The 18,302-nt window shown below is 44.3% G+C and overlaps 1 protein-coding gene across 1 annotated transcript in view; it reads right to left on the bottom strand.

Annotated features, from left to right (window-relative positions):
* The window catches only part of igfbp2b (insulin-like growth factor binding protein 2b), a 16,935-nt gene extending 4,005 nt beyond the window's left edge, over window positions 1–12,930 (bottom strand). Inside the window, exons 1-2 of the mRNA XM_084452166.1 lie at window positions 12,507–12,930; window positions 4,130–4,284 (exon numbers count right to left, since the gene is read on the bottom strand). Coding sequence (XP_084308292.1) covers window positions 4,130–4,284; window positions 12,507–12,867 — 516 coding nt within the window. The 5' untranslated portion in view covers window positions 12,868–12,930. The remainder of the gene's footprint in view (window positions 1–4,129; window positions 4,285–12,506) is intronic.
* Between the last annotated feature and the right edge of the window lie 5,372 nt (window positions 12,931–18,302).

The following is an 18,302-nucleotide window of genomic DNA, read 5'->3' as shown; positions in this document are numbered from 1 at the left end:
AGCCGTCAAACTTTAGAGCGGATCCGAATCAACAGCCCCAAGGCGCCCATCTGCGTCCAAATCGCACGCTTTACCACCGTGCAAGACATTAGCCCATGTCAAATTCTGCATGCGATACATACGCCGAGACCAGGCTGTAGCCGGTGGTCCACATGACACACATGGGTGGAGGCGCTCGGGCAGCGAGCAACTCCCCTGCACGCCCGCACACCTCCAGGTGGACGATCAGAAATGTCTCGACTTAACAAATGCAGCAATACCAAAAATCTGAATCAGAATTTGTTTATTGCCATTGTACTTTACATGCATAGGATTTTTTTTTCCGACACAGTGGTGCACAACAATACTACAATGGACAAGTGCAAGGACAGGACAGTGCATGACAGGACTCGTAAAATGCAGTGATACAAACCTGCTAGCACGCATGCGCACAGAGCCACCAAACGCAGTAATGGACAGAGGTTTGTGCTCTCCGAGCACCATTACTAGTTTGGAATCGCCATTTGGAGGAAGCCTCTCTCCCTCTTGTTGTCGTTGTGTGGATCTTTTTGACTGCATCTGTTGGTTTTTCCTTTGACTTTTCATTCTTGGTTCACTGACGAAGCGGTTCATTGATCGACCCATGTATGTTAGTTTGTGCAGTTATGCTGTTCCTGCATAGGTTAGTGTCAAGGTTAGGTGCATTGTGGGTACATCATTAGTCATTATATTTCACAACATTGATCAGATGGCTTAGGCAGTTCGGTTATGTTGGGTACTTCAGAGATAGAGTATGGCTAGGTCATATATGTATGTTTTCCAACCGTGAGGAAGGTAGTCATGCCGTTAGGTAGGGAGTCGGTCGTTTAATGCATCGAGTGTTGTAGTGCCCCCGTGGCCAAATGGGGTTCATATTGCTTGTATGGCATGATCTTCAACTTACTCTTTGGATACAAAATTGCGCTTTCATCATATTTTTATTGACGTTTATAACCCCATAGCTCAAATGCCAGAACCCAAAGATTTTACTCCCTTATAGCTGAAAGGATGTAACAATAAATACATCTTGAATCTTTAATTAAGCTTGTTCATAAATGCAATTGTTTTAATTAGTTGTGCTGTGGTAAGTCATATATTTCAATGTTACGAGCACTATTCACTCTGTTGTGGCCTGACAGTTTTGCTGTGATAAAAGTTGTTGGTTTAATTGATTCTGTCACTTGTTGTGTGCCCAGTATTGAATGGAACATACAGTGGTAGTACGTATTAGAATTTGATTTTGACTTAAGTAGTAGTTTTATTGTGTTTTCATCAGGCCTATATACCTCATCTGTATACATTTTCAGGCCTCTCTAGATAACAGGAAAGTGTAGAACTGGTAATCAAAACTCCCAAATACTTGCAGTTCAATTGCTGCAACAGCAGGAGTGATATTTGCTAAACCTGGTTCCACTGGCAAGGAACCTTTGAACTACATGCAACAGACACTGGATACTGCACACATTTGATTCCTCTCGCCCTATCAGGTTCACTCACTCACTCACTCACTCACTCACTCACTCACTCACTCACTCACTCACTCACTCACTCACTCACTCACTCACTCACTCACACACACACACCATTCTCTCTCACTCGTGCATGCACAGACGCACACACGCAAACACACACACACACACACACATATACACACACACACACACACACACACACACACACACACCTACAGTGCAGTATCTGACAGGCAGCTGGATCAAAGGGGTGTGCTCTGATGACTTGGCGAGGGATGAGAGAGGGGCACAGGGGGGCAAGGCATGCCAGGGATCTTATCATCATCATACAATAACACACACACACACACACAAACACACGCGCACACACACGCACATGCACACGCACACACTCACACACATACGCACACACTCACACACGCATGCACGCACTCAAACACACGAATTCACACACACACACACACACACACACATGCACACACACTCACACACGCACACACATGCACACTCACATGCACACACACACACACACACCAGCCCTGGGGGATAAAATCTTTTAATTTGTATTTTTTTAAACACTGACTCATTTGCTTGGCCCTGCCTGATGTGTTTGGTGGGCGGGGCTTAGCACTTCAGGGACCGACGATGCCATTGGCTTAATTATGCTCAATCTGGCAAGCTTGATCAAGCACAGCAGCACACAAATGCAAACACAAAAGTATTATACTACAAATGAATTTCAATTCTGCCCGGTCCGATAGAATACCCACATTGACGCATTGTTTACACACAACGACCACCCATTAAGAACTGCGCCCGATCTCACAACAACAAGGAGGGTACAGTGTGTCCCAACTCACCCCCCAGGCAGCTGCCCAACTCCATCTACTGCATTATCTCCTTTGTTGCCCCTAATGGTCTCATCAATTGTCTTTCTTCCCCTCTGCTTACATTCTTCTGTGCTGTGATACAGTGGGTTAAATGAGGGGGAACATGCAGGCATGTATATCATTGTTTCAGACAGTCCAAACACGTATGGTTCCTCTCCATGGCCCCTGGGGCCACGCTAATTTGCATGCCGAAAATGTGGGTGCCTCTTAGCGATGTTTACGTCAGCCTCAAGTATTTCCACTCTATACATGTTAGGATCAGGGCCGCTCCATGTTCCAGATCATGTCATGCATTGTTGTCGGACTTTCCCGTCTGCTATTGTGGGGGTGTTTGTGTGTGCGCGTCTCAATGTGTGTTTGTGTGTGTCTCAGTGTGTGTGTGTGTGTGTGTGCACGTGTGTGCACGCGTCCGTTTGCGTGTAGCCAGAAGAGGGCACTGCCGTACTGCTGAGCAGCATGCCAGCCAAGGTCACTGCTGACCTCTGTGTTGAGTCTTAGGACATGCATAGTGGCCGAATCCCACTCACATGGACCTTAATACATTTAAACAGACAAACAACCGTCATCCACTCAACTCACTGAGGAATCAACAGTCTATTATGTGACCAGTAATTCCTTGGTCATGTAGAGGAGCATAAGCTTTCACTTTTTCCATCGTTTTTGATGAAAGATCATCTCAATAAAAAAGTGAATGATGCATACTGCATTGTATAGTATATACTCATACCCATGGAGCGGTGGTGTAATGGAGGGAAGTATACACACTTCTTTATCCACAGGCCCACAGTATACCCATTTATTTAAAGACAAGTAAGGTAAAAAAAACAACTAGAGTTTCTGGTACAGTATAGCCACTTCTTTAGTCAGAGTATAACCACTTCTTTAGTCATAGTATACCCACTTCTTTAGTCAGAGTATAACCACTTCTTTAGTCAGAGTATAACCACTTCTTTAGTCAGAGTATAACCACTTCTTTAGTCAGAGTATACCCACTTCTTTAGTCAGAGTATACCCACTTCTTTAGTCACCAGTACCAGGCCTGTAGCCAGCCTTGTGGTGGGGGGGGTTTGTTTTTTAGGACCTTTGATCTTAAATTCTGAACCTTCGTGAGGAGGTCGAGAGGTCGTGAGGAGGGTTCGTTCGATCCACCCGACCCCCCCCCCCCTGGCTACGGGCCTGAGTACACACCCGGAAAGGTCTGTGCAGCTTACACTCTACTACTACTAAATACTACCAGTTGCCACAGTGGAGGTATTCATACCTCGTGTTGTGGTTATGGGTTATCAGACCCTATCTGCCTGAAGGGTCAACTATCCTTCAGGTAGGGATGTATAGGGTTATAACGGTGTCATAACGGTGTCATGTTAGTGATTGGCATTGGATCGTCATCGTGGTTCCAGGTCACTGACTTTCACTTACTTGCTGTATTTAAGAGCTGATATCCAGGCTCTTTCACAGCATACTTGCCCATGCAATGAAGTCATATCAATGAGAAAAGTTGAAGTTTGTGGGCTAGGAATCAGATGGAAAGGCTGTTTGCATACTGTAAATCATATCCTCCTTCCTCCCATCCTTGTGGTGGTCTAACGCGAAGCATGTGCTCCTCTCTACTGTACATCTGTTACAAATCTAGTCAAATCAAAAGGAGGAAGTGAGGTTGTATAGTCAGAGTGAATATACAGTAACTCCCCTTATTCAAATATGATCAAGAGCTCAACCATGGAGGGCATGTGCTGGGGCTGTCCTGACCTGAGGAAGCTCCTGGGTCCTAGTGTCCTCCAGGCGGCTGGTCTTCATCTTGGCCTTGAGGTCATTCTGGTGGTGCATCACGGCCAGTTCTTTCCAGGAGCTGCTGTCTTTGGGAGGCCTCCTCTGTTGGGGACTCTCAGTGCTCTGCATCTCCCCTTTAGGACCACACACACACACACACACGTACACGCATACACACACACACACACGCACACACACACACACACACACACACACACACACGCATACACACACGCATACACACACGCATACACACACGCATAAACACACGCATACACACCAACACACACACGCGCATACACACATACACGCACACACACACACACACACACGCACACACACACACGCATACACACACACACACACACACACACACACACACACACACACGCATACACACACACACTCACACACACACACACACACACACACACATTAGTCGAAGAAAACATGCACATATGGGAGCATGAGCTGCTCCCAGTGCTGACAGATACACACTCCCATACACACACACAATACACACAAATACCCTGTTATCTGGGCTCTAAGAACATTGAGAATGTCACCATTGTGTACAACAAAAAAGAAGCACAGAATTATGGAGTGAGAATCGTTTTGCAACACCCTGATTTGGAACACAAGGCAACATTTAGCCATTATCCTCCAGGTCCCACAGGGCACTCAAAATCCCACGTTGCTCAGTTCATGCACTCATAAGTTGTGCCAATGAATGACGCAGCACACACAGTTGAGCTGACTGTTCATGTTCAGGGGGTGTGTAGTTCTAGTACAGCTGTTCATGCACACACACACACACGCATCGCATGCATGCACGTGCGCCGCACACATACACACACACACACGCACACATACACACACACACACACACACGCGCACGCACGCACGCACACACACACACACACACACACACACACACACACACACACACACACACACACACACACACACAAAATCCTCTCCCTTTAATCACAAGGAGCTATCAAAGTGGCCATTTGTTAATGACAGGTTGCTGCAAACAATGGTGTAGCCATTCCGGTACTTGGTGGGACAATGGTTGCCATGTTTTCCCTCAGGCATGGCACAGGTATGAGTCTCACACTCTGATGTCACTTCCTCGTGCTGGGAACGGGCTTTTAGAAGTGGTCAGGATGGTAATCTCACTGGCGACAGTATACAGGTTGAGACTAATAATGTAGGGCCAAGCGATGCTCCCATGTGCTGAAGTTTCCATACATAAATTCCTTTTTAATCGTGGAAAGTACAATTTGTGTTGCTACACGGTTGTTTTAAACTACAGTAGGAATGTGTCAAAGCAGAGTACACAGAACCTTGTTAGTTACAATGGTCAAATTATGAGTGGTGCTCGTTTGAAAATCATGATGCGTTTGCTATAGCATGTGCTCACTGTTTTGAGGCAGATTCTTTTTGGGGGAGATTGTCCACCTGATTATTTTTTTAGTATTTATTTTCCGCCTCGACATTAACAGCGATATACTGTACATTTTCTATCAAACTTGTCTCTGCCGCACAGCGAAATCATGAGTGACGTGGAGAATGACACAAACACCTTCAACAAATCATTCACATATTCCACCCATGTGACTGATGCAAAAATACCATACTTGGCTCAGTTATGACCATGTGCTTTACTGCTTATAGTGAATTTTAAAGAGTGCCAGCAGATCCGGGCCCAGAGTCTATTGCTTCAGCGTCGGCCAGACAGCGCGTTTTCATCTCTCCCAACTTGACACGCTTAAACTGCTCTCAAAATTTATTTTTGACACCGGAGTTGGATTTTCCAATTTTCCAACCAAGTCCCACTGGGGTGAAAGTGTTGACTAATGGCAGTAACTTTAAAGCCAGTCATGGGAAGAGAGCACAGAAGCAGTATGGAAGCACTTTTGACTGCTAGTCCTGCTGAGTAGGTAGTCTTCTACTAGAGCTACCTGCCAGAGGCTGTGTGTGTGTGTGTGTGTGTGTGTGTGTGTGTGTGTGTGTGTGTGTGTGTGTGTGTGTGTGTGTGTGTGTGTGTGTGTGTGTGTGTGCGTGCGTGCGTGTGGGTGGGTGTGGGTGTCTGTGTGTGTGTGTGTGTGTGTGTGTGTGTGTGTGTGCGTGCGTGCATGGTGTGTGCGTGTGTGTGTGCGTGGTTGTCTGTGTGTGTGTATACAGTATGTTGGTGTTCTGTATGAGAGTCTTGCTCCACTAACTCTTATCTGTAATTAAGGAAGTACAAAGAGGAGAACTGAGACTGTAAATCATTCTTGGGAGGGAGAGCAACCGGATGACTCCGCAGAGATATTAACACTGGCACCGCGTGTGTCTGAGACGAGAGAGAGAGAGAGAGAGAGAGAGAGAGAGAGATAGAGAGAGTGTGTGTGTGTGTGTGTGTGTGTACCGTGCATATGTGTTGATTGGGCTCAGGGAGTGTTTGTTCTGTGTGTGTGTGTGTGTGTGTGTGTGTGTGTGTGTGTGTGTGTGTGTGTGTGTGTGTGTGTGTGTGTGTGTGTGTGTGTGTGTGTGTGCGTGCTTGCGTGTGTGCATGCGTATGTCTGTTTATTGGGATTAGGGACTGTTTGTTCTGTGTGTGTGTTTGTTCTCTGTGTGTGTGTGTGTGTGTGTGTGTCTGTGTGTGTGTGTGTGTGTGTGTGTGTGTGTGTGTGTGTGTGTGTGTGTGTGTGTGCGTGTGTGTGTGTGAGAGAGAGAGAGAGAGAGAGAGTGTGTTGTGAGGGTGGGTTAACTAGATGGGTGTGATTATTGGTAGAACCTCTGCCTTCATACTGTGGGGACTAATATAGTTATAAGTTATATTTATAGTTCAGAGGAATAGGGTTCAGAGTATCTTCACACCTCTTCACACAGGAGGCTGCGGTACTCACAGACTAAAACTGTTCGACACAGGAAGAGGTTTTCCCCTCGGCCATCAGCCTTATCAACAAGGCTCCCCTCTGACTCTCTCCTCTGCCTCCTGGAATTTTGCACTATACTGAATACTGCACTCTCTCTTTTGTAGGCCAAATGCACTGTTAGTTTTGCACTATATTAGTATTTTGCAGTGTCCTGTCCGGTTTTTGCACTGGTAGCCTACATTGTTGTGTTGTTGTTGGTTCCACAATGTCGTAAAAAAAAATCCTATGTATGTCAAGTACAATGGCAATAAAAGGATTCTGATTCTGAATAGCTACTTTAGCTAGCTAACTTGAACGCTGAATAGCTAAGAACACTAGCTAGCTAGTAAGAATGCTAGCTAGTAGAGGTCTTCACGGGTGCAAAGAGGGACACATTTTGAAACAAACCCAAAAAACAGGGCTGAGTTTCCCAGAGGCATCGTAGGCGTTCATCGTAAGCTACGGCGTTCATCGTAGCGCTACAATGCATCTGGGAAACTCAGCCCAGACCCGGTCTGAGACAGACCCGAGGATAATCGGACCTGGTCCGAAATGGACCTGAGGACAGCAGATCCCCGTCCTAACAGACCCTAATGGGTCTAAACCCGATCAGACCAAACCCGTCATAGGTTCCAGGCAGCAGGCACCAAACAGCTATACAGTAGTAATTCAGCAAAAGAGCAATAATCAGCAGAAATCCTATCAGGGAAATCAAATTAAATCAAACTTTATTTCTATAGCACATTTCATACACAGAGGCAACACAATGTGCTTTAGAGAGAGCAATGGAGGATGGACATAGGTCATACACCTCCATTTTCCTGAGGGAAGCAAAAAAATTGTTCACCCAAGGGCTGAAAAAATTAGCCTGTTTTCTAGTGAAATAGTCTGTGTGCTTTCACATTGAAACATATTTTGCAAAGGGTGTGCAGACTTTCCGGCTTGACTGTATATTCTAAACTACTGGGCTTCTCCCCCCCTCCCTGCCAGAATGGCGCCTACACCGATAACTCAAACCTAGGGGACCAACTGGTTTTTCAGAAAAAAAAACCATTAAAACAGGAGAGTAAGCTAAACTTCAGTTTAGTCATCGTTCTTAAACATAAACTTCAGTTTAGTCAAACACTTCCTTATTCCTCAGACGCATATGAGCTGATGCTACGCACAACGCGGGTAACGCACAAGCAAGACAAAACAAGAGTTCTACTCCGTCCTGAGGTTGCGAGTGGTGGTGCAGATGTTTTTGTGCCTCGCCACAGTAAATGTGAATAATCCACTGGGGGATCTAGATGACCTGGATTTCCAGATGGAAGAAACAGCTTTCAAAAACAACAGTTAACTTGATGGATGGTTTCATGCCTCCCCAACAGTGTTGATGATCTGGAATCAAATAGAATCCAACACCATTTTACATGTCAAATTGTCTTGCATTGGCATTGAGCAATGATTCCATTGCAGTTCCATGGCAGAGTGAGTAATGGGCTGTATTTACAATGTTGCTTAGCATTGGACACGTGTTGCCATATGCATAACTGAACTGTAGCCTATTTAGTATACCTTCAAGTTGTGCTCATGGCATTGTCACAAGTTCATGTTGAAGTTCCTAAAGTTTTTGATACAATTTTGAACTGTATCTTGAACTGTACTTATTATTTACAGTTCATTTTTGCTTGAAATGAATCTAAATCACTTATATTTTGGACAAGAAAGCATCTCCTCTGCTAAACGTTCAGCTCCACTTGGGGCTGTTCCACAACAAATTAGTTAGTTGGCGTAGTGACAAAATGAATAACAGAGTAGGTTTTCTCTTGCCAGAGTTACCCAACCCTTTGATGATTTGATTTATTTTTGGGCTGGTGTTGATGGCGCCAGCTGCTTTACTAGGCTTTGTTCCATTCTCAGGCCCCCGTTCCTTCTGTTCAATGTTGCTGGCCGAACACCTGCAGTTCTCTGCTGGCACCACAAGAGGCGCTCACGTGCAGCACGGCGGCTCAGTACCTTGCACTGTGGCCTCACAGCAAGAAGGTCTCCAGCCCTTTTTGTGCGGAGTTTGCAAGGGTTTCCTCCCGAAAGAACCCACCACGAAAAACATTCAGAAGAACAGATGGCTAACGCTGTCCGTCCCTGATGAAGATGGACAGGAGCGCTTCGTTTGTCTCCAGGGGCGACCCATGCACGCTGCCTACGTCTGCTCCTGGCTGCCCTTGGGGGAAGGACGCCGGGATGGGTTAAGAGCAGGAGAGAAGTTTCATCGGTGGATGCTTCTGTCATTACCCGTGTGTGTGTGTGTGTGTGTGTGTGTGTGTGTGTGTTCAAATCGATCCACGTCTCCCTATAATGCATGAGAACAAGTTAGAGGGTGCATTCAAAGGTTCACCAGCACATTCATATCAGTAGTCTTCTGTGGGGGAGTCTAGTAGGCAAACAGCGCTGTAAATCAATTATAAAGGGGAGTGAACTCTCTGCTCTGCATATCGCAACCATGCGTGCCCACGCGCCTCCAGGCTGAATGTGTGCATATCTGTTTTATCCAAAACTAGTGGGTGTAGTATAACATATCGATTGTGATGTTCTATTGTGTTTCACAGAGAGACAATATTTGTCAGTTCTGATCATCAGTGGTTAAATGCAGTTCAGATCTGCTAAAATCACCGATTTTTGATCATCCTGATTTGCATGCAGCTTTGTGTTCTCGTACTAACAATGATGAATTTGAACTTGGACAGGCAGCACTGCTCATGCTCAGCACGATTTGTTACAACTGGCCCCACCCTCTCAGACATTCATTGTCTCTATCCATCCTATAATTCATCATTATTTTATTGAAAGTTCCTGTCAATGAAGAGACAGAGACAACTAGACCAGATAGAGACCTTTGATCATAATTCAACATCCAACATCTAAATCTCTGCCAAATGTCCTGGCCTGGCCTGTTCTCCAATTTTAACGGTGAATAAGCCTGTGCAATTAAATGAGGTGTTAATAGCAACACAATTGTAGCGAATGTTTTGTTAGCTGTTTCATTAGGAAATACTATGCAAGGGCAGGTTGGGGTGCAGGAACATATAAAAGCACTGTGATTCCAGCAAAGTACAGAAGCTTTTGTCACACCACTGCTTTTTCTTGTAATAAACGGAACCCTGTAGGCCTAATCTTAGCACTGACCCTAACCACTCGGTGTGATGCCTAACCTTAATCCTAACCTAGCCACACGAGTACAAAGTGCACAGTTTGCATGGCACAGACTTGGTAGTGTACTGAATGTAAGTGTGTAGTAGTTAACGCCTTGGTTTTGTATAGGGTAAAATCCTAGGATATTAAAGTCAAAGTCAGGTTTATTTGTCACATATTACTGTACATACAGACCTGGTTCGACGCAGCCCCCTCGCCTGTGAGTCTAGAACGCAGCCCGATGCCTTCATTGTTGTTCCCTTTTTATTTAACCCTTTTAACCCTGTAAGTACAGTGACACCATTCAGAATATTAATTGGATTTTCCCTATAATACTAGAATACTAGAAAGCGCAGTTTCTCTGCTTTCAGGAAGTGTTGGAATGTAGGATTTTTATTTATTTATTTTGATATATTTTATATTTATATATATTTTTTGTTTATATTTTTTAAAATTGTATCGGTGACGTGGTCATATTCAAAGGATTAAACAGTCCTGCAAGGTAGATAGTTTGTCTACAGTAGGTCATTGGGTTTAAAAGACAAGGACAGCTGTATATCATCCGCGTAGCAGTGATAAGAGATACCCTTAAAACTACTGATGAAAAAACCAAGAGGGAGCATGTACAGAGAGAATAGAATACTGTAGGCCCAAGGACTGAACCCTGGGGTACACCACAAGTTAACAGTGCAGATGAGGACACACAGTTATCGATGGACACAGAAAAAGTCCTGTCTGACAAGTAGGAGGCAAACCAATCAAGGGCAGACCCGGTTATACCTTTCCATTGCTAAAGCCTACTAAGGAGAGTAGCATGGTCAATAGTGTCGAAAACTGCACTTAGATCAAGTAGTACCAACACCAAACATTCCCCAGCATCAGCACGCATCGGAATATCATTTGAAACCCTGAAACGAGCAGTTTCTGTACTATGCCTCTGCTGAAAACCCGACTGGGACTTATCAAAGATGTCATATTTGTCCAGGACCAGTAGGAGTTGCTTGCAGACTACTTTCTCCAGAAACTTAGTCATTAAAGGAAATTTGGATATAGGTCGATAGTTACTGGGAAGCAGTGGGTCATGGCTTGTCTTTTTTAGGAGTGGCTAAAGTGTCTAAAGTTGCTTACTGTATAGTAGTAGTAGTAGTAGTAGTAGTAGTAGTAGTAGTAGTAGTAGCTATAGTATAGTACTAGTATTAGGCTAGTAGTGGTAGTTATAGTAGGAGTAGTAAGAAAAATTGCACTGTTACAGCATCAAAAGACAGTAACACAATCAAGAGATACACATTTACAATATCCTGTAACATGTTACAAAATAGGAAGTGCAAATAAGCAAGTAGAAAACGGTAGGTTCCTTAGCGTGCTTAGATTGCGGACTAATGAGCTATGTCCTAACGCCTGGGGACGATAATATGTTGCCTCCTTTCCCATCTAATTTCTGGAAATATCACCATGTCAAGAAAGGGCTTTCAAAAGCTTAGTCTGTATCACTACACACTCAACCACTTCTGTTGTAGTAGTCAGCTCCACCACTCTATAGATTCTGTCCATAAAACTGTGGTACTGGGATGGGAGCCAAGGCAAGAGACGGCCAAGCATATGGGGGTGTAGCAGATTTGATGTGATTATAGCGAGCTTTTTCAGCTGTGGCTGATGGATGCCAGCTTTGAGGTGTTGAGGTGTCAGTGAAATGACTGTCCCTGTGTAGTGTTACCCTTTTTTGGGGTCGTCAAGGAACAGGACCAATATCCAGGTTTGGTGTGAAGGCAAACTTTGAGATCCACAGATACAGTACAGTTTAACGCCTCAAAAGATAACTCATTAGTATACCACAGTTCCCGAAAGTTACCCTTACCAGTTCAATGGGAGACATGTTTGTTTGCATTGAGCAATAAGCATGAGGGTCTGTGGCTTGGATGTTAATACGTTTAAAGGGATCGTTCAACATTTTCAATGCTTTTTTGTGTTTTGTTTTTTTCTATCATATATAACCCTGCTGATTCAACCATTTAAAAATCCACCTTACGGTTCTTAAGATATTTCAAGCTGAAGTTTGTTGAGCCTTGCTCATGGAAATGGACAGTATAATGGAGAACACTCATCAACAACTTCAATTTACTTATAGTTTAGTAAATGTAATTATATCTAAAGACTACAACCAATTAATAAATATGGTCCACATTGTGATTATTGAGATAGGGCCTAGTCCCAAAATAGTGTAACAAAAAGTCACCCTTTTAAAGGTTTCAGTACAGTATTTATTTGTTCTAGTCACTTACCATTTGTGTCCTGGTCGTCTTGACCTGCTGTGCGTTCCTGGTCCACTTTCTGTGAGCATCGCCCCAAACCCCGAACCAGCTGTTCCAAAGGCAAGTCCGCGTCTGCACTGGGGTAACACCTCAGCCCGGTGGAGCATCGTGGGGTGTAGACCCCACAGAACTCCCCCTCAGTTCTAGCGCACACCGGACAGCAGCCACAGCCGGGCTCCCTCACAATCTCCACACAGGCGGTGGTCAGTCTGGGGCAAGCAGCCTGCCGTTCCGCGGTGCAGCTCGGGCAACGGAAGATCAAATCCCCACGCAAGACGCCGGGTAGGACCAAGTACGCAAGCAGCAAACCACAAGTGAAACAAAGCGGCATTATCCCGTTTTGGTTTGGTGACTGATAAAAGTGAAGTAACCTAAATAATGGTGTGAACTTCAGGTAGAACTGGGGAACTCTTATCTGTGTACACAAGCAGGTGAGAGCTGGTGGTGGTATCCGCAGGGTCCTATCAACTGACATGTTGCTTATTGTTTCATAAAGGGCGGCTTATCGGGTAATTTCACAACATTTATTGACGTTGAAGATGACAGAATTAATTAGAAAAGGGAAGTATTTTGGTGTGTGTGTGTGTGTGTGTGCGCGTGCGTGCGTTTGTGAGTGTGTGTGTGTGTATAGTGCATTGGTTATGTACTAGCCATGTCCAGCACCCCTTATTTAATTCTAAAGCAATGTGACTTAGAGTAAAAGTGAATATTTTCAGTATTTAGTGAAAAATGACCCCTAACATAAATAAAAAATGACCATGCCAGAATCTCTCAAGATCATTTTCACTTCTCACAAGCCTGTATAAAGTCAACTGTGCATTAAAACGTTCTGGCATCTGCTGAATGTCTGTGACATGGCCACTTGCCAATCCATTGAAACTCAATTACTCCTGGGCCATTGGACAAATAACATTACAGTTCATCCACAAGCAATCCGATGATATCTGAAGCAGCCCGTGGGGATGTTGTTCTTGTCACCAAACAGACCCAATAAACCAATATGGTGTTGTCTCTTGACCAGGCACAAAATCGTTGTTGATACAAGGGGTCCAAAGATAGCATATCCACTCTGAGAGCCTAACCTCTAGGCCCGCTGTCAAACAGAAGTGAATATGTTTATTTGGTTTTGTGGATGCTCTTTGACTTCCTGGTCTGTATGTGCAGAATGTCTATATGGTTTGGGCTAGAGACAAGGCTGGAAGCAGGCTTGAGCCTTGAGGTCTCTGCTGTTAGAGATTTCTGTCTTTTTCTTGTTTATAATAACAAATCAGCACAGGCCATGATATTCATAAGTCTACTGTGCTTCCAAAGGATAATTTGTACTATGTGAATATACACTGTATGATAAAATATCAGAAAACAACTCAAAATGCAAAGCACTGCTTCAGTGAAACAAACACATTTCAAGGTCCCCAGGTAATATATGTCATTAAGTACACCATGAAATAGATTCTAAGAGCATTAGGTCTTGTGATTCACCATTTACAAAGACCGTATTAAAAATGTTTGCCATCCGTCAACTTTAACATGCGTAACTTTATTATGTAAAATGTCCTTACACAAACAAAATCAATCATTCATTCATTGGGTATTTCATCATGTCCTTTTCATTGGTTGGTTGACTACTATGTTGTGTACATGTGCCTTTTTTTTTTTAGATAAAGATGATAGATGGTATCATGTTGTATAACATAATTTATGGACAGGCACTGTTGATTATGTAAGAATGACCAAGCATATAACGGGGCCTTAATGGGCATGGCATAATGAGTGAGTGGTATATTGTATCTTTATATATCTATATCTATCTATCTATCTATCTATCTATCTATCTATCTATCTATCTATCTATCTATCTATCTATCTATCTATCTATATCTCTCTCTCTCTCTCTCTCTCTCTCTCTCTCTCTCTCTATATATATATATATATATATATATATCAGTAAATAATTAATTTTTCCGACTTCCTGTGTCTGCCACCAAGGTGCATGCTGGGGATTTCTGGTCCACAGTGTTGTCTGCCTCAGCCGTGTTGTCAAAGCTGGCCTCATGTTTTGGCATGGAAGGTCTGCTCTGGGCAAGACATATGAGGTCATGTCTGTTGGGCCACTCTCTCATCACAGCGTCTGTCACACAGCCACCATGCCACTTAGATATGGTTTCTTTGCTGTAAACAACATTACTTGGGACAGCTAGTGCCTACTAAATGTGAATTGAGTGATGAAAAGTGTTTTAATGGTTTTTAATGGATGTGCATCCTGGAGCCAGGGCCCATAGGTATGACTGACTGTGTGGTCTGAAGAGAAGGTACCAGGGCACAGGGTTTCTCAGACTGCATTTTTAGGGGACCGTTTGCATTGGTTTCATTTTACTTAATTAAACCAAGCTAGTACAGGTATTTGATGACATTTACAAACTTGTATACTGCATGCTTTGGTCCTTTAGTGTATTAATATAGCAACGTGTTTCTCAATATGATTTGTTTCATATACTGTACTACACGCAAATGCATTACAATACATGCCTTTCTCTTTTTGCGGCAACATGTTGTAGTTAATCTGGATTAGAAGACGATTAAACATTGCATCTGGCTGGTTAAGAACTGGGCTTCATACTGTAGATTACAAGGCCAGGGACAATCCTCTCTTCCCTCGGTTGTTATTTCTGAGTAGCAAAACCATGCAAAAAATGTCACAGGTACTTGATTAATAATTGCTACCTGATTAGGGAAACATCATTCTTACCAAATATTATCATAAAGCCCCAGGACTCTCTAGCAAATGTCTGTATTTCTACTCTATAGCAAATTCTTTCCACTCCCCAGTCATATAATTAAACCTGACAGGTCTCAGTATGTGTTAGCTACGAATGATTTCCAAAGCCACAAATGATTAGTAACTCTTTTTGTTATTGTTGTTGTTGTGTAGTACTTCAAGCAGAGACTACTAAAAAATATTTAAAAAATATATCACTCATTCTCAGGGTTAATGTAGTCACATGCATTCCCGCATAGATACGTATTATGTATACACACTCACCCATCAGCTCAGATGAATGCTAATAATTTAGTGAAGTGAATGGACCCTCATGGACACTGTATCTGAATTTCACAAGGCTCTAATTAACTATTCCCCAAACGCACAGGGCAATTTGTTTGATGTCATCGATCTCTAGCCATTTAAGGGCCTTTGAGCTGGGAGCTGACCAGTGGTGACCCTGTCTCAATTCCAAAATACACAGTTTTCAGAGTGGGAACCCAGAGGCCTTTCTCATCACTGGAAGGCCTGTCTTTGGGCGAATGTTGGGAGGGCAAGGCATGCCGCGGCCAAGCTACAGACGTAAGCGTCTTAGCGTGAATAAACCCATTAATCTAATTACAAGGAAATGTATTATCAAACGGTTGATTCATTTGGCTGTGCTGAAACCAAGCCTAGTTTCGGGGAACAGTAAAAACAGTGTGTTAGGGTTGACGGGGGAGTAGGTATAGAACCCAAAATGCTGACGGTAGGGAGGCAAAGCAGGTTCAAAAAGGTTTAATTGCAGATAGCAAAGTAAACCAGAGGAACACCCTAACATTAACAATGAACCGACAGAGAACAAAGGAAACAGGAGGGCATATACTGTATACTCTGAGAGAACAATCAAGGAACAACGTACAGGTGTGCAACAAGACATAACGAGACACAGGTGCAGACAATAATCCAGGGGTCCGGGGCAGGGGCGAGGGTCTGGACCGGAGCAGGGACAAGCGTCCGGACTGGGAGCAGAGGGCGAGCCGGGCGGACTTGGCCAGAACCGCAACAGTGTGTAGTTCTTTAATTTGAGGATAAACTGGATGAGTTGACTGAGGACTGTTGAGTGGGGAAATCAATCTCTGGGAGTCTGCTACTCCAACTACCCTCGATGGCCTGGATAGTCCTCTCATGTTGGCTGCACAGATCTTTCACCTTAAGAGAAAGAAGGAGATCAATTTGTTGTTCATTTTGATTTATCACTGACATTTGAAAATCAACTATAAACTCACTAATTTGAATAGCTACATGTATATAATCTTGTATTTACATCATTGTATATATTATAGATGCTGTGTGCCCTAAGGTTTTTAGGTCAAGATTCCTAACAAGATCAAAGGTAAACTGGTGGTGCTTATGTTTGCGTAAACCTTCCTCACCATATCAGTGTAGCGAATTAAACCAGGGCTGATTTCCAGCTCCAGAAGCAGATCCCCCAGCAGTATCCTTCGATGGTAATTCTCCATCCTTAGCCTCCTCTCTAGCTCCAGCAGCCCCTCCTCCGCTTGGCTCTCCTCCTCCTGATTGGCCCCTTGCTGGGCTCCGCCTCCCAGCCTCAGCCTTTCCTGTGCGAGCCTGGACCGGAGGGCCCGGATCGTCCCAGTGACCTCCATCACCCTAGCCTCCAGAGCACGGGCCTTCGGTTCCCTCTGCGCCAAGGCCGCGAGCTCGATCCTGGAGTCCCTCAGCTTGGTTTGTGTCTCCTTCACAGCTTCCTCCCCTCTCCTGGCGGTTGCCAGGGACTCGAACCGCTCCGGACTCCCATTGTTGCGTTCCCATTCTTGGCTGGACAATCTTTTTGGGGGCATTTGGATAAACCCAAAGTCTCCAGTCCTTCCCCTCCTCCTCCCCACGTTCCCTCTCTGGTGCAGTTCAACCCATTGATTGGCTAAGTGAACTGCCACTGAGCTCTTGAAGAGGATATCTGGCACAAGCCATTGGACTTTGGCAAACCGCCTCGACCCCATCTTAGCCCCAACAGCAACGTTTTGCAGACTGAAATTCTCCATCCTAATTGGACCAGGGACAAGCATCAAAGCCCACCTGCGTCGGAGGACAAAGAGCTCATTAGCCACTTTGGAGATGTACTGTGGGGAGGGGTTTCTGGGATAGTCGGCGCTTGGGGTGAAAGGGCAGGTCAGGTCAGGGGTAGAGTCGCCTTCCTCCTCAATGACGTAGAGGTATTCGCAAAGAGGTACCACCACTTGTTCGTCAAAGGCCTCCTTCATTGCTCTCAGATGTTCCACAAAAGATAGCAGCCAGGCGATGAAGCGTTTGATATCGTAGCCGGTGAAACTTACGTCGGGGCTGACTGACACTTCAGATGCCTCAGGGACATCTGACGCGAGCTCCCGCAGCTTCTCCAAGCTGTCAATTTCTCCTCTGTGTTTCACAGTCAAGGTTCTCAGAACTAAACCGAGTGCGTCCATGTCAAAGGGCCGTTTAGATTGTTCTACTTGGTCCTGGAAGTATGCTATCTCTCTTTTGAGGCAAGCGTACAGGTTGTCCATGGCCCCCAGTACCTATCTGAGAGAAAACTTTCCATTACACCAATGGGACAACTGTCCAAACAACATATTTATTTCCTTTCTCACACATACTTGTTAATGTGAAGTCTGGCCACCTATACTGTTTGTTTGCCCTGTTGCTAAATGTATTAGGCTATGCCGACAACTAAGTGAAAAGGAAATTTCATATGACCACTCCAGCACATTTCTCCTGTCTCGAATGCATTATGATTATATTATGTTCATGTTGCTTAGCAACACAAAATGAATGGGCATCATTAGCTAGCTAAGACAGAAACATTACATTTTTTGCACTCGGGTGGGTGGAAAAAAAGACATGAAAGGTATTTTCACAGTACTTGTGAAAGGTCCATCTTTCAAGTGTCCGTTAAGTCAAAACAAATTAAATAGCACACTAGTCATCACATTTTCCACTGCTCAATCTTGAGTTTAATTGAAAGGAGC

Source organism: Borostomias antarcticus, assembly GCF_949987555.1.
Source record: "Borostomias antarcticus genome assembly, chromosome: 17".
NCBI classification, from domain to species: domain Eukaryota; kingdom Metazoa; phylum Chordata; class Actinopteri; order Stomiiformes; family Stomiidae; genus Borostomias; species Borostomias antarcticus.
The sequence above is the reverse complement of the archived record's forward strand: the minus strand, read 5'-3'. Positions and strand labels throughout refer to the sequence as shown.